We start from the raw sequence: 16,730 nt of genomic DNA, 5'->3' as shown, positions 1-16,730 counted from the left end.
TCTGGTGGCATCTCCTGTGGGTGCCTGCCCTGCCAACCCCAGCAGGCTCAGGTTGCTGCTGTGAGCTGAAGGGCTCCCTCTTGCATTCTGTGGAGCACCGTTTGTCCCCCAGCCTCCCTCTGGGAAGTGGAGGATGTCGTGGTTTATTGCCTGTAAGGGACTCTGCTGGCTGCAATCCCTCGATCTTCAGTGCCACCGTGTGGTGCAGAAGCTGCAGGTGATGTCTGGGAGGTTCTAGTGGTGGCCATACTGTGTAGAACCTTTCACTAGCTTTAAGCACAGATTAAATATATTTCAGACCATGGTGCTCCACCCCCTAATTAGGGAGATAAAACAACAGTGTGTATTATGTCAGAGGGGCAAGAGAATACTCTGGGAAGGCAGAGGGAACCAGCTGGCAAACAGTTCTGCTCTCCATTGATTTCAAATCCTGGCATTTTTGAGAAGATAAAGCCTTTACACACAAATTTTGCAACTTAGTCTCTGTAAAGACTGCTGTGCTTTTGCTAGAAGCTGAAGCAGACCCTTTGCCACCAGAATGGGACTTCAGAGAAGTCTGCAGAGGTTTATCCTTAAGGGTCTTTGGCCGTGTCTACAGGAAATGGAAGGACAGAGATTGCAGTTTTGAAGGGTGTTTCTGTGGGGTGCATGGCACTACATGCCCACTGCTTCTCTTTTTTGTTGTCTGTGGGGTTTTTTATCGCTGTACATTTTGGGATGTGTAGCCATCCTCTGGTTGTACAGCTGGGCAGTTGCAGCCCCTGCTGAGAAGCCTGTAGGGAGGCTGGAGGGGATGACACAGTGTGCACCTCCAGATGGGATCTGTGGGAGGGCTGAGTCACTGTGGTGTGGGCTGTGCTTCACGCTGCCACCCTGAGCCATCCCAAACGGGCACGAACGTGGAGGATGTGGAAGATGACTGGGAGGTTCCTAGGATTGCCATGGTTTCCTGCAAACCCCACACGTGGGGTCACTGTAGGGTTCTAGGAGGAACTTTTTCTCCTTCTTGCAGAGGCTCAGATGATGATGGGGAAGAAGAATCAGCTGCTCAGGGGAGCAGACAGACACACGATAATCTGTACAGAGTGCACATGCCCAGCCTCTATAGCTGTGGCAGTAGTTATGGCAGTGAGACCAGCATCCCTGCAGCAGCACACACAGTCAGCAATGCTCCCGTCACGGAGTACATGTGAGTATCCCCAAGGAAGCCTCTCCACGGGGCTCCCTTCTCATCTCTGTTGGCTCCAGTGCTGCAGGGTTGGCACTTCTGACCTAGAGGTAAAAAGCAGCCAAGGATTTTGTTTTCTGATTGGCATCTAATGGGAGAAGGGGATAGCTTGAAAGTGCTGCACTAGGAGGAGTTTGGTTGGACAGCGTGCTCCAAAATGGGAACAGCTTTGTGCTCCAGGACTCAGGAAAATGTCTAAAGAAAAGAAGGAGGAAAGTATTGCCTGGGCTTCTTATTACACAGTGATTCTGATCACCAGAAGACTTAATTCTTCACACAGAGCAGTCTTGCCAGAAGCCTCCCAAAAGACTGAGAGCCAAGAAAAAACCTGTGGGCTCTCTCTTTCTACAGTATTTGCTGTCACCTCTGACATCTGTTGCAGTTTTCAGCTACCTAGTCCAGGTGGGATCTTCAGAGCTTTCTCCAGAAGTGCCTAACCCTGATTACATTTGGTCTATCATCAGGGCCCATCTTTTTTTGGGCTGCCACATCATTTTGTTTATCCCCTTAGACGTTGTCCTCATTTTATCTCCATTTCTGCCACTTGGCAGTTCTGATGCTGCAGGGAGGCAGATTTTCACAAGGCCCTATTTTTAAATCACTTGATGTGATTCATTGTGGGCCCTTCTGAGTAAGAATGTAAAAATAGTGCTCAATCTGAGGAAAATTATGATGGCTTTATGCCCTTATCTGAAAAAGGGGATCCATCTGGCCTGTAAGAAAAGCTTTGAAGGAGACTGACCTGATACAGTAGTTCTGGGGGTGAGGATGCTCTGCCCTGTGTCCCCATCAGAGCCCCTCCCCAGGGAAGCATGGCAAGTGCCCCGTTACCATGTGTGTCTTCCTTTCCTAGGAGCCAGAATGCAAATTTCCAGAACCCCCGTTGCGAGAATACCCCGCTCATTGGCCGGGAGTCCCCACCTCCCTCAGTAAGTCTCTCTTTACTGCTCTTCTCTGCTTCAGCAGCTTTGGGGAATACACATTTGCCACTCCTGTGTACTCCCAAGGGAGCTGATTGTGCAGCCAAACACAGGATCTGGCCCATAAATGGCAGCAGCTTGAACAGACAAGCTGTGTGTGTCTCACCTGCCATGGAGAATAAAACCCTGCTATGCTACTTTGGACATTGCACACAAAAAGACTAAATAAAACTCAGTCAATTAACACTGGTAATCCTATGGGCCCAGTCCTGCCACCACTGAAGTGCATGAGTATCTTGATGGGTGACTTCAGCAGGATGATTCACTTGCATGCAGTGTTCTTGCTATCTGTGCCATTGGTTCCTCAAATTTAAAAAGAAACTTGTTCAAACTGTAAATTCAGAGTTATTGCTGAACCTCTCTCCTTAATCTGCCCTAAAGAGATGGTAGGATGAAACCTGTATTATTTTTTTGTTGAGATTTTTTTTTTTAAATCTTTCTTTCACAACTGTTTTACTTTCTTTGAAATCTATTTTTGTATTTAATTTCCTATGGAGGAAAAAAAGAAACTTTCATGGAAGGTTTTGGTATTTGGAGTGGCCTGATAGCCATTTCTGTATGCTGGTTAAAACATGGGCTTGTCTTCATGTCTGGGTAAGAGCTAATTGCATCTTGCCCTCCCTCACTGGATCCTGTGAGCCTGATTTACAGCAGAACCTGGAGAACATGCCATCCCAGTGCTCACTAACTTGGTGGTGTGATTACAGAGGATGAGTAGTAAAATGCCTAATGACCAACCAGTCTTCAGGTGTAGGTAAAGAAAACACACTCTGTGGTGCCTGGTTCAAATTGATGGGAAGGGGAGGAAGAGGAGGTTGGCGGACGAAGGAGTAGGAATTGTGGTGGAAATGAGGGCATGCCATTCATGCTTTCACTTCAAGAGGACCAGTTCATCTTGCTGTAGAGGAAGTGGGAATGTGCAGAGTTGATCCTTGTCTCTGTCCTTGGCCAGACCTCTTCCACCCTTCCCAAAGAGGTTTCCTGCCCCGTGCTCCGATCGCGAGCTCTGGTCGCGTTATCCGCTCTCAGCAGAGTCCCTGACGTGCTGCACTGCTGGTGTCTCCTGGGCCAGAAGGGCACTGTCCCTTTGCCACTGCCAGGGCACATGTTCCTTCCATGTCCTGCTTCCCCTTGCCCTACAGCTCTTCTGCTTCAGAGAAAGCAAATTCACTTCCACGGGGCGGGAGTGAGGCAAGAAGTTCCCTGGTTCTTCAGTAGCTGTTTGTGTCAATATCCTGAGTGGGAATCTGAGTCCTGCTGCCTTAGGCTGGGGTTTGGGAGTAGATAAAGGGTTTTTTCTTCAGAGTAACTTGAGTTGGCAGCCATCAGTGTGGGCTGTGGGGAAGTGCGGGAGCTGGGGAGGATGAGGGAGCAGCACTGCACCCATAGAAAAGGGAGCTTCCCCCAGATGAGAGAAGGAACCAGGCTACAAGGTAAAAGTGTTTCCTGGAGGGATCTAGTAGACAGGCAGTGGAGAGGAGAAAAATGCTTTCTATTCTCATATTGGCAGGCGACAGGGAAAGGCTTTTCTGGGATTTTTGTATTTGCAGCTCTCCGTAGCAGGTGGCTGAGACTGTACTGAGGCAGAAGGAATGGTGACTTTTCATAGCAAATTGTCTGTGGGAGGAGAGAGACAAAAAGGGAATACCAAAGCACACATCCCTGCCTCTTTTTGGGAGGGAGGAGAGGGAGATAACCATCCAAGCAGGTTATGTCCAGTGGGCAGTCAGGGCTGACCTATTCCATTTAGCTTTCTGTGAACAGATGGTGAAAACTTAGACGTGATGATCCTGCCGCATTGTTTGTCCGTTACTTTTCCTGGCTTTTTGTTCGTTTGTTTGTGTTTTTCCTTCTCTCATTCCTTCTGATTTCTCCTTCTTGCCACAGGGATATCCCCTTAGGGTGGTAGAGCCCACCTTGTCGCTGGCACACACCAGGGTTTCACTTGCTTGCACTGTGTTTTTCATGCACGTTGAGGCTGCACTCTCTTTTTCTCTCTCTTTCTTGCGTCATCACAGTTGTATTTGGCTGCCATGGACAGTAGCAGCCATATGAGCTGGCAGCTTAAGCCCTCGGACAGTGCACGGACATACTGGTAACAGCGCCCGCAGATGGAACAGGTACTGCAACCAAGGTCCTTCCTGCTCAACCCCCTCTCCACTCCCAACCGCTCCCTTCATCCCTGCACTCTTTATCCCAGGCCAGTGCCTTTATTTCTTCACATTCCCTCCCTCTGCACCTCCCACCCCATTCCCTCCTGCCAAGGGTGAAAGTGGAAATCCGTTTTGGCTCTGGTGCAGACTGGAGGAGCAGTATCGACCTTCTGGAGGCTTCTGGTGCACCTTGTGAGGGGTACAGGTGCCCGTGCCTCACAAAAACCTCACAGCAGCTTCAGCTTGGATCCCACACTTCAGGACAGCTCCAACACCAAGTGCTGAGTGCTGCTCAAATGTAGGAGTAACCTTGCACTTGAAAAGCAGCACAGAAGTCCTCCCATCACAAGAAGCCATTCTCTAGGAGTAAAGAGAACCAATCTAGCAGCGCTTCAGTCAGGAATGGTTGTCTTAATTCAGCTTTTGGCTCTCCTTGAGCCCTGCTGCTGTTCTGTTTGCCCTTAGGGGTCATAACACCCAAACCCATCAATACCAACCTGCCACAAGCTTTTAGCTCAGTTGTAGGATTTTTAATTTTAAACTGTCCTGAAGAGTTACTTAATTGCCTGTCAGATCTGTGTGCAGCTTTTCCTTTTATCCTCACGTTTAAGGTCAGAAAGGAGCAAATTTTAAGAAAAAAGCTTCCTTAATGGTCCACATATAATCACTAAGATCTATTTCATTCTGTTTCAAAACCTTTTACTGTTTTGTTTGTTCTGTGTGTGTCCAAATCATGCCATCCATGTCCCACAGACTGTGTGAGCAGGGCCCTCCTAGTACCATTTCACTGTCTGCATTCCTCATGGGCTGCAGTTGCTGGTGCTCTCCAAGACAGCCAATGTTTCCTCCCTCATGACAAAGAAAGAGGAGGTGGTCTGCATTTTTGGGGGTTATTAGCTTGCTTAAATACAGGGTGTGATTAGGACTACCAGACAGCTCAGGTGGTGTGAAGGACAGTGCTTCTTCAAGGGAACTGCACAGTGCCAGGGAGGTGCTGGCTCCAGTGGGAACAGGGAGCCCTTTGCTTTTGGCTGTCATATCTTGTCATTCTCTTCCCAGAAATACATGTCCATAAAGCTGCTGCTGTTCCTTCTTCTCTGCTTCTTCTTCTTCTTCTTCTTCTTGGCACTTCTCTCAGCCTTGCACTGGATTCCTTTCTGTTCTGTTGGTGCTTGGTCTGCATCCCTGCTGCTCCTTGCTCTCTGCCTGCCTGCCTGCCTGGGGAGGGGCTGGATGGGGTGTCTTGATGCCTCTGCCACGGTGCATGAATGCCAACAACCTTGTCTGAAGCATGGTGCCAGCACCCTTGAAAGGCTCACAGCTTTCTCCAGTCTTAAGTCTTGCTAAGACTGCTCCTGGGCCTTAGCTTGTGGTGGGGTTTCTGCTTTGCTGTTCCTGTAGGTGGTATTGTAGCAATGTTAGATGGATCTGTTCCATGAAATAAAATATTGGTGAGGGTGGGGAAATTCTCGGGCTTTCATTCTAGACTTGAAATGCCTGGGCTGGAGCATGACCTGATCCCAGTCTGCACTGTCTTCTGTTTATCTCTGGTCCCACCCGAGCTTCATGTGGCTGGCTGAAGGGCTATGGAAAAGGCACTGCATTCTTTCCAGGGCTCTAAAAACAAACAAAACCAACAGAAGCTCTGTTCTTTTGACTTGAAAGACTTAAGTCCCTTTGAATTCAGAGCCCACTGGCTAGAATTAGCTGTTTCCCTGCATCTTGTACCTCCCATACATAATAACACCAAACCCTCTGTGTTTACTGTGCTCTAGCTGTTTGAGATCAACCTTTCAGAACTTGAATCCAGAAACTTTGGTCTTTATTGCATTACCTGAACAGCTCTGGCAGGAAATCAAAGTCAGGGTAGCTCAAGAGAAATTCACGTGGGTTTTAAACCACGAATAGTAAATGGTTTGTACCCAGTCATGGTTTCATATGGAAAGTGATCTTTCAGCATAGCTCAGTTAGCTGTGAAGTACTCATGGATTTCACAGGAGTCAGTAGAATTTATGGCCTCTGAAAGAAACTGATCATTCCTTAAAAATAGGGTTTTTTTCAGCCAATGATTCCTTTGTGCCCAGGCTATGTGTGTTAAGTGCCTAACTAGTATGTGCTGGCAAACCACACCTATGAAAGTTTATACCCTCAACAAGGCTGAATGTGAAGCAGAGACTTTTATTTTCTTTGGAGAAATACAAAAATAACCCTGTGTGCAATCAGCTGTGTTTGTTGGAGCTGGCTGGTAAGTGACTGAGAGGTGCTGTGCTGAATAGCACAGGCTACCAGCAGGAATGGTAACAAGAACCCTTTCAGGTGCCCTTCTTGGGGAAGCTGACAGTGAGCTGGAGGTATGGGGTGAAACTTGTCCTCTGTGCTGTTTTTGAAAGGGTAAATGAGGGTGTGTAGGCACATGGGTACTTCCAGTGAGCGTGCTGGAAGAATGACTGAATTGTGCATTCTTTAACCTTCTATGAAAGCTCCTCTTTAAAGGAAACTAAATGCAACCATGAACCTGACAGCTGTGGGCCTCAGAGTGGAGTTCAAGCCCTCCTTGGTCTGAATTGTGCTCAGGCTTTCTGTCTTTAGAGTCACTTTTTAAAGGAGTTAAAGCCATAGTTATTTTTTTAAAAGCGACTGAAGACTTAATTGCTTTAACTCTGGATAAATAGTTTGGTTTCATATCCAAAAGGGGCAAGTGTGTGCTGATACATCTTCATCTGCTGGCCTGTCCAGCTGTTGGGACCTGTGTGTTCCACAGCATCTTTCCTCTGCTTCCCAGCAGAGGATGCAGAGAAGGACTTGAGGAAGGGCTGCAGCACGTGGAGAAAGCAGTTGTACCTGGAGGGTGATGCTGTGGCTGACCCAGAGCACTCTGACAGAGCTGTGCTGCGAGAGGTGCACAGTGGAGTGTGGGCTCTGTGCTGCCAGGTTTCTGTCACACTTCCCATGGTCATTAAAAATACACTTAACTGGTTCAGCTGAGCTGGGAAGAGGTACAAAGGTGCAAAAACCCTCAGTTAAGGAGAGAACATCAGCCCTAACTCTGACTACTCTGAGTCTTGATTTGTTCCTTGTGGTGGATTTGCAGGTAGGTTTGAATGTCAAATACTCTCTGCTCGACTCTCCAGATCTTGTGTTCCTGGTTACTTTGTTTTAGTGACACTTAAACAACTGTGGGGTCTTTTCTTTTTGGAGGAAGGAGGGAATTCTTTTCAACTTCTCCCACCATGATAGGTGTACTTTGTACATCTTTGAAATGCAATTCATCAAGTGGTCCCCTTGATTTTAATGCTTTAAAGAGAGTTTATATTGCATGTTGTGTGCTGAACCCATATGACTAATCCAGAAAAATGCTCAATAACCTTCCTTTATCTGAGATTTTTTTTTTTTCTAAATGCTTCTTAAAAAACTTTAGCACCTGGAAAAGTTCTCTGTTCATACTCATCTCCTATCACATGTCACTACAGAGAATGCAAATGGAAAATGAGCACTCAAATACATTTTTTCCTCTAAGGCCCTCTTCTTATCAGGCTGGTAATTTCAGCCTTGCACTACCTGCAATGTGCCCTACTTACTCTGTGAGAAAGTTCTTTGACTTTTAAACCTCTCTGAGCCTGTTGGGTTATTCTCCTATGTATTAATAACACCCTAAACTTTATTTCTGAAACAGTAATCACCTTTAATAAACTGTATAGATTATTGTCCTTAAAGTAGCTCAGCTTGCTATTTTCTATCTTTTGCCCTCTCACTGACAAAAAATACATCTTAGAAAGAACAGATGTACCCTTTGTCTTCTAAATATAGATGCCATTTCTGGGCCAGAGTTTTATATTAAGATCCATGTTCTGAAAAAAGTTTTCCAATTATGGAAGACACAAAAAGCTGAGTGTGCAGGTAAGCCACAGGTGTCTTCATCTTGTGCTGCTGGGATCAGCTCTGCCAGAGGAGCAGTTTCTCTCTTCTATTGTGCAGAGGTTCAACCCAGGTCAGTCTTTGAGGGAAAACTGATAAAATACTGTTAATTCTCTGAAAACCCCTGTGGACAGCTGAGCTTTTGAGAGCCTAAAGATGCCTCATAATGTTCTTTCCCAGTGGGCAAGATAAATCATACCTCCTGGTGTGGAACTGCCTTTCAGTTGTCTCTGCCAGCTTAACTGGCTATTTTATGTGGTTTGGTTTAAGAGGTGATAAAAAGTCAGAATGCTGAAGAGCACTCTTGGGAAGTAAGCTGTGGATATTATAGAATTATTCAGGCTCCAGAGGGTATAAAAAGAGGAATGAAATGTCTGTCCTCATTGCTTGGTTGTTAATATTGTGGTAGCAGAACCCAGAAGGTATCAAACACATTGGCATAAAGAGGCAAAGTTCTGTTCTTACTGCTGGATTTTATTCACATGTTTTTCAGCTCATTATTCAAAGCTGAATGATACATGTTACCTCAGTAGCTTCTGGGAGCTGGTTTGGATTACCTTGCTTAGAATAAAAAAGGGAATGAGAACAGCACCCCCACCTCCAAATCAAACTAACCTTCATCTTTGTGACTTGCTCTTCTCACCCCCACGCTGGAGTCTCATCTGCTGCTGCACAGGGCACAGCTTGGATCCCAAACCACAGTGGGCTGTCTCCCACCTGATAACTTGCTGATATCATCCTGTTTGATGGCAGCCTGTTTCCAGCCTGATAGGGTCTGTTCTTTCTTGGCATAAATCATTTATTCCTCGCTTTTCTTTCAAGCTGCCCATCCGTGGCACGTGCAGTCTTCTATAAAATGCAATGTGGAGATGCAGTGAGCACCCATTTTCTTTTCAACCTCCTTTTCTGGCATGGTTGAAAGCAGTAACATCACCAAGAGAGGATGAAAGTGTTGGGTGGGTTTTTACATCTGCATCATTCCCATTTCCCTCTCTTCTCCCAAGCCAACATATGTCATGTTTTGACTTAGTGACTATTGGATTTCCTTCTCTAGAGAGCTTGGATAAATCACCAGCACATCTGCACTGAGCTGGCCAGCACCCCTGCAGCAGACTGGCAGAATGTTACTCAGAGTGAACTATGCAGTGACTTGTGAAACTTTTCTCTTAAGACTGAGTCAGCAGCTCCTTGAGATGCTTGCTGTAAACACACACCATGTTATGCTGAGAAGTGGTAGAAATCTGTGGTTCCATCGTGACATTAGTCATTCTGACTTAACTTTCTGTTTGTTTGTTTTGTTTTTTTTTGTCTTGTCTTTTCTTTCTCCAGTACACCTCCAGCATGAGAGCCAAATACCTCGCCACCAACCAACCTCGTCCAGATGCTGGCAGTGTGCATTAAAATGAAAAAGCAAAAGCAAAAAGCAAAAAAAACAAAAAACAAAAACAAAAAACAAAACCCACACGTGCAGTCAGACTAAACAATGTGCCAACTGCTGTGCCCCTGTGCTGTCCTTGTAGAACAATCCTGCTGTTCTGCCCAAAATCTAGTGCAGCTCCTTCTGTTTCTCCAGTCCAGACCACCCTTCCAACCTGGTACCTGGCCACTGAGTGGAAGCTCCTTTTGAATTTAAGCCTTCACCCTGTAGTACAAGAGAGCAAACGTGTGCTGGCCAGCAGCTGACAGCACCTGGGCAGGAACCTGGGCCCCCAGCCCCTGGGCCAGCTCACCAGAGCAGCCTGGCAGGAGCAGGGGGGGAATATCTTCTGCCCCCTTCTTCCCCCGTGCTGTTCCAAGAGGAACTTGGTGAAAGATGCTGGTAGATCTTCTTCACTTCTGCAGTGGGACCAGCAGCCTGTCAGACCCTGAAGAAGCAGCACTGGGTGCCTGTGGCTGGTGTGCAACGAGGGAATGCTGGGGAATGCACAGCTCAGCATCTGGTGGGAATCCTCTGGTGCACTGCCCTGGCTGAGGGAGGAGGGAGCTCCTGCCTCAGGCTGTCACTGCATATCCACTGGAATTTGCTCCAGAAGAGCAAACCATCTCACTACCCTGGTTAGCTTTTTTTTTTTTTTTTAAGTCCATTAAGAAAATGCCTTTTTCTTTCCCTCTGTATTTCTATGTGAATTCTTGAGGAGGAGCAGGGGAGCCCAGCACCAGTCAGTTTCCCTGTCTGCTGCTCTGGAGCTGACCTCTCTGCTCCACCAGGGAAGCCCAGGTATTTGCAGATGGTATTCTGGGTGCTGCCTTTCCTAGGCTGACACAGATCAAACAGGAGCCAGCCACTCACTTGGTGCCAAATTTTTCCAGGGAAAGACTTTTAAGACTTTATGGGAGGTATTTTTGCACTGAAGAGTTTTGGCTCTCTGATGCTAGATCTTACGGGACAGTCAGCTTGCAAAAGCAAGAGAAATTGGAAGCACCAATGGATTTATAGCAAGTGCAAGCTCTCCACCTGGGAATGACGTGTGAACTCTGCTGGACTTTCTTTTTTTCCTTTTTTATAAACCATAATCTGCAGCACAGGGTTGCTGAAATGGCATTGAAGGAGGTTTTTGGAGCCTCATTCCTACCAAACTCACAAGATTGTCGGTGTACCTTCTGTGTTTAGAGTCCAAAACCCTTGACAACATTGTGACTGTCAGAACAGATCTCTATTTTATTCTATTTTGTTTTGTTTTCAAAGGCACATTGCTAACCACTATCTGACCATACTAATGCACATGTAAGGCATTTTCTGGACGTGAGGCAGAACAAGGCTTGCAAAAGGGGCAGCTGGGTGCCTGCAGAGGGCAACATCCTTCACTGGTGCTGTACTTCCCACTGAAGAGCAGTGCTCCAAAGGGCACTGGCAGCTTCCTGCTGCAAGAGGAGACTGCCTCCTGGGAGGTGCTGTCAACTACTGCCCTTTCACTAGGGTAACTACAATGTTCCTTTTTGTCTTTTTACCTCTTAGTAGGGGCATCTTAGCAGAGCTGCTGAGCATTTTATTAAATAACTGGCAGAGGAAATTGAGTGGGAAACATCTCTCAAACTGGAGTGGAGCCGTTGGCAGAGGCAGTTCATTGTCACCTCAGTGATGTTCAGACTGGTGTCTGTTTACCCCACGTTTGCAGCTTGGGGCACAGAATTACCAACCTGCCTTTACTCAAGTCAGTTGCCTTCTTGCAGTGAGGTGGGAGCTGCTCCTGGCAGACAGCTAAACAGGCTGGAGGGATCCACTGGGAAATGGTACCAGCTCTGTGGCACAGCAAGCTTTGAGACTCCTCTTAAGATAGAAACCACTACTAAACTGCAAGGCCAGCTGTTACCATTCGAAGGAGTGTGAGACAGGGAGGAGGCATCACCACACAGACAGGAGGAGAAGGGTTTGGAATAAGCTTCACTCTTCACCATAAATCTCTGGAAGCAGGATGTTCTTGCTCAGGACTGAGTATGCCCTTTCAGACACATTGGATGGGCTTCACACTGAAACATTACCTCTGTTTTATCAAATAACAAGGGCAGGGAACTTGGTCACAGGTGGGATGGAGGGACACTGTGGCTCACGAGCCCCAGGGTTTCCCTCCTGTCTGAGAGCCTACCAGGAGCTGTGGGTGTGCAGGGTGTGGTGAGGTGATCTTGCAGGGCCCCAAGCACCCAACTGTTCTCTGGGGGAACCCCAACCTTTCCCTCCTTCTGAAGAAAGAATCAAGAGCCATATAATCCTTATTAAGACTGAGTTGTTCTGCCATCATCCCTCCATGCAAGGATGTGCTCCGATTGCTACTCACATTATCAATTTTAGGGGAGCTGCCCTGAAATCTGTGGCCCAGTCCTACTGGTGGAAGACAAGTGTTTTGGAGGCTGCAGGGTGTGGGGAGCCCTGTGAAAACAAGTGCTTCTGTGTACCAACCTCTCTGTGCACAGAATGCACCCTGAACCTGCGTGTGACTGCGCTTTGGGCTGGGTCTGAGTTGTCGCCGTGGCATTGTCTGTGCCACCCAGGAACGGGAGTGAGCCTTTGTTTGCAGCATCTAGCAGAGCAGCCACCTTGATCTGCTTCCTTCCAAGGTCTGGCACAGCCACTTCCAACACCCAGAACAACTCCTGACAGTGTTTGGGGCTCGCAGCAAGGCACAGCTGTGGAGATACGTGCTCTGTGACTTCAACATGTAACTGGAAAGAATGTTATGGAGATAACATTTTGCTCTCTGGAGGCCAGCACAACGTGACTGCGGTGTGAGCAGTGTACCTGTGTCCAGCCAGCACTTCCTTTACTTGACATGGATATTGCACTTTTGTAAAGCATCCTGGAACTCTGCTGCCCCGCTGCATGCTGTGCAGAGCGCTGGATAGGAAACACAGACTAATGGGTTTCTTTTGGTTTATTATTATTATTACTACTACTTTTTGGGGTTTTTTTCCTTTTTTTTTTGTTTTACTGGAACCTTGAGCAACAGTGTGGCATTTCTGCAGGCTGGTCTGAATGGATCTGCTGAAGAACAGATGGCCTTTGCCTATTCTTATGGCTGCGACATAATCAGTCTCATCCATATGGTCACATTCAGTCTGAGGAGGGGACTTAGAAAAGCCAAGATCTCCCAGACTCTGTGCCTCCCTCTCGGGTGAACAGCAGGTGCTATCTGGCAAAGACTCATCTGTTCTGGATGGCATTCATGGTTGAGGGAGTCCAAACTCTTCAAGCTGCAGGAGGTAAAGCTGTAGAGACTTCTCTCTCTTCCATCGTGTCTCTCTGTTTTTAATGTGACAAAACGCCGAGGCCATATCACTTGGTGTGTCCTGGCTGACCTTATTGGACAATTCTCATGTTGCTGGTTGCTAGAAAAAGGGTCCAGAAGTTGGAGGAGCTGAGATTGGCCTCTGGACACCTCGCTGACTGCAGAGTGGATGGCAGCTTGTCCGGTGGAAGGTGACTGCATCGATGAAGACACTTCATGTTACCTTTTCAGAAGCACAAATGTGGTCATTGGCTTGTCTGGTTGGCTTGGTTTATTTCCACTGCATCATCATGTGTGAATGACACTTTCTTTTGGAACTGAGAACTCTTCCAAGCACACAAACATCTCCACAATGTGAAATGTAAATAGCATGTTGGACTCTTGTGTCCAGTGTTCAAGACTGCATTGTAATTGTAAAGGAAATCAAATCAAGACTCGGCTGTGAATTTCTTGTGCTGTCTTGGGAATTATAACTGTAGTGTTTGTATCCTGTATGTATTATTAAACTGAGTTCATTTTGTGTGCTGATAAAAGGGTTCAAGCTAAGATTTTTAGCGTGCATCCATGTATCCAAATGTGAAGGATGGAGTGCTCCCTTCCCCTCCTGTCCTTTTTAAGTTTTCTCCATTTGATAGGTGTTGATTTTCCGTGTACAGTCATCTCAGCCAAGATGCAAGGGATGCTCATTTGAGTGCTTTGAGGGGGACACAGTGCATGGGGTTTTAAGTGATCCTAAGTCAGGATTTCCACAGCAGTTCCCTGAAACTACGTGAGAAGTTTGGCCTTTCTGAGAGTTAAACCACTTCTCAGGGAGCTGCTCAGCCATTGCTCACGAGAGCTGTGGGTGCTGCAGGGTGGTGGGAGGCAGGAGTGGATGGGTGCCCCCAGATCAAGGTCCAGGTACCTGTGGGAGCAAGCCCAGGCTTCACTTCTGGTGCCCCCTTCTCTCCCTCCCAGCAGCCACTGAAATTCCATTCTGAGCCCTTTGAAGAAGAGAGAAGTGTCTTGGCTTGCTGGTCCCTGCCACCCCCCAGTTCCAGAGGAGGTGAGGTGGGTGGGTTTCCCCTGAGCTCGGGAGAGGAGCTGTCTTTGGAGCTGTCTTTGTTCCTGCCTGGGCTCCAAGGAGCAGCAAGTGTGTCAGTGCCACTCTGTGAGCACCTCTGGGTGGGAGGGAAAAGCCCTCCAGGGAGGTGCTGAGGAGCAGATCTCATGCCTTGAGACAGAGCCAAGGCTTGGTCTGTACCTCCCTTCACCACAGCCTACCTCCCTTTCCCAAAATTTGTGTGTGTGCTATAGATGGCTTCCCTAGGCAGCCCAGGAGGCCCAGCAGGAGCATGGGATGTTTTATAGCAGTTCCTAGATGGCTGACAAGTGGTTTGTGCTGTCAGGGGGTGTGTGGGATCCCTGCCAAGCCATGATGGTGAGTGTGCTGCCCAGCTGGGAGATGAGGGATGGGTTACTGGTGGCCTGGAGCTCCCAGGTGCTCACCCAGCCCCTGTGGCTGCACGAACAAAGTGGAACATAAATTGATGTACAACCAGAAAGTTCAAAATACTCCTTTCCTAAAGAGGATAACTGTAGCATGAAGCTCTTAGGTGCTCTGCATATTTGATACCACATTGCTCCTCACTATGCAATTCCCAACTCCTTCCTTCCTGTTCCTCCTCTAATCTCACACACCAAGACTTCTCCAGTGGCCTCTGCCCAGGAGGCTGCTGAAGACCCAGAAAAGCCTCATTTCTTCCATTGTCCTCTGCCCTGGGTGCAGCTGCCCAGCTGTCACGTCGTGTGCCTCAGGTCCCTTGGTAACGGGAGGCCCCATGAGTTTTATTCACATCATTCAGAGGGAAGTTTATTTTCTTGGACACTGTGCACAGAAACCTAATGGTGAACATGTACCTGGCCTTTTTGTAACTTCTCTGTTTTGTTTGTTTGGTTTTTTTTTCTTCTTAACCATAATGGTTGTATATCATACCACTTTATATACATATATAATATATAAATATATATAATTTTTTTTTAAACTTCGGACCTGCTAGTTTCTTTCAAGTGTTCCTGCACTTACCCAAAATGTTTTTAAATTGTGAAGATTAAAGAGGATTGAGCCCATTTTTGTATCTTTACTTTTAATTCTGTAGTTCTCTTGATTGTAACGTAGCTATTTTTTACTGTAACTTTTTGGTTTGCAAATACTAAACAAAAAAACCTAAATGTAATATCTGTGGTTTCTATTCAGCTTGGGTTTCATGTTTTAAAAATAAACGATTTAAAACCACTGTTCCTGCTTATTGATCTGTGTTTTCTCCCAGAGGGGTGTGGGGCTGGTGGCTGCAGTGGGGATGTCCTTGCACCTGGGGCAGGAGATGCTGCAGCAGCCGTGGGACACATCAGCCTGGGAGATGTTCTCCTGTGCCCAGAGAGTTTGAACCCCTTGGGGCCCCTCTGCTGCTTTGATTATTCCCCACTGGAGCAGCAGGAAACACAAGTGGCTCATTTCCACCAGCACAAGTGGAAGAAATGTGGAAAAATGTCCTGGGATGGTGCCCCACCAGCTCAGCCCTGTCAAAGGTGTTCCTCTTTGGGAGAAGATGAAACTCAGCATGGGCTCCCCTTGCTCAGTGCTGCCCCAGGGTATCGTGGGTTTCTTTTTAGTTCTGTTTGTGCACTTCTCTGATCACAGGCCCACCACCACATCTCTATCACACAGTGAACTGGAACCTTTGCCTTCCTCTAATTTTCCTGATCTGTTTTCTGCCTGATCCTGCCAGCCAAAGGAGGCTCCTGCCCCCATCCTGTGCTTTTCTTGCCCCGACCTCAGCCCCTCCCTTCCTAGGAGTGGGGGTAAGCAATAATTCAACTCTGTCTTTATAAATGCTATGTGTATTTTTAAATGCTGTGAGTATGGCTGGAACCCACACCAGTGCTCTCAAGTCCAGTTCAGAACCACAGAGGGCTTCTTGTTGTGACTTACCCCTCATGGCTGGGAATCCCAAACACCAGTTTTCCTGCCTTCACTAATAATTGACAGATGTGTCTCCCCTGGTTTTTTTTTTTTATTTCCATCTAAAGGAAGAACCCACGTTTTCCATCTTCATCCCTGACCTGAGATGATTAAGTCTGCTCTAAAGCTCTAAAAGGGCTTGGAGCAGTCAAGGGAATCTCATGGCATGAAGGAAAATAAAGCCTGGATCAGAGTCATCAGTGTAAATGTTTTACCAGGTTTATGGATTCCACCAGGGATGGGAACATGCAAAGGCCACCTTCCTGGTGACCTCTCCCAGTGCTCTCCAGCCACCCCAGGAGCTGCTTGGCTCACCCTCTGCCCTGCTCCCAGTCCCAGCAGGAGCAGGGCTGAGCTCTCTCCTGAGCCATTGGGGCCGTGGAGGAAACAGAGGGAAGGGTGAAGTATGTGTTTGAATAAACCTCACCCTCAGATCAGCCTTCAGCAGTGGTCCCTTAGATCTCAGTCCTGGGAGATAAGGCAGGGAGGGGTGCCCTGGGGAGGTGCTTTCAAACGTGTTTGCTCTGTGGGGTGCTGAGCTGTGCTAACACGAGTGGTGCCTCCGGCAGCTCCCGTGGGATGGAGGATGGAAAACCATCAGGCAGAGCTGGTGGCTGTGGGACACAGTTATTGACTGCATGTCCCCATCTGCTGTCACCTCTTGGGGTGGGAAGTGGCCCAAACTGCAGGTCATGACTTGTGCTGGACGTGGCACTGTGCAGGCAGCACCTG

General features: G+C 47.5%; 1 protein-coding gene across 3 annotated transcripts in view; it reads left to right on the top strand.

Moving 5' to 3' along the window:
• The window catches only part of TTYH3 (tweety family member 3), a 75,826-nt gene extending 60,553 nt beyond the window's left edge, over window positions 1–15,273 (top strand). Inside the window, exons 12-15 of one of the 3 annotated variants that reach the window (XM_059861777.1) lie at window positions 1,013–1,189; window positions 2,082–2,157; window positions 4,227–4,328; window positions 9,606–15,273. In XM_059861777.1, coding sequence (XP_059717760.1) covers window positions 1,013–1,189; window positions 2,082–2,157; window positions 4,227–4,307 — 334 coding nt within the window. In that variant the 3' untranslated portion in view covers window positions 4,308–4,328; window positions 9,606–15,273. The remainder of the gene's footprint in view (window positions 1–1,012; window positions 1,190–2,081; window positions 2,158–4,226; window positions 4,329–9,605) is intronic. The other 2 variants (XM_059861778.1, XM_059861779.1) reach the window with 2 other exon arrangements.
• The last annotated feature ends 1,457 nt before the right edge of the window (window positions 15,274–16,730 follow it).

Source organism: Haemorhous mexicanus, chromosome 17, assembly GCF_027477595.1.
Source record: "Haemorhous mexicanus isolate bHaeMex1 chromosome 17, bHaeMex1.pri, whole genome shotgun sequence".
Classification (NCBI taxonomy): domain Eukaryota; kingdom Metazoa; phylum Chordata; class Aves; order Passeriformes; family Fringillidae; genus Haemorhous; species Haemorhous mexicanus.
This window is presented reverse-complemented; position numbering and strand designations above follow the sequence as displayed.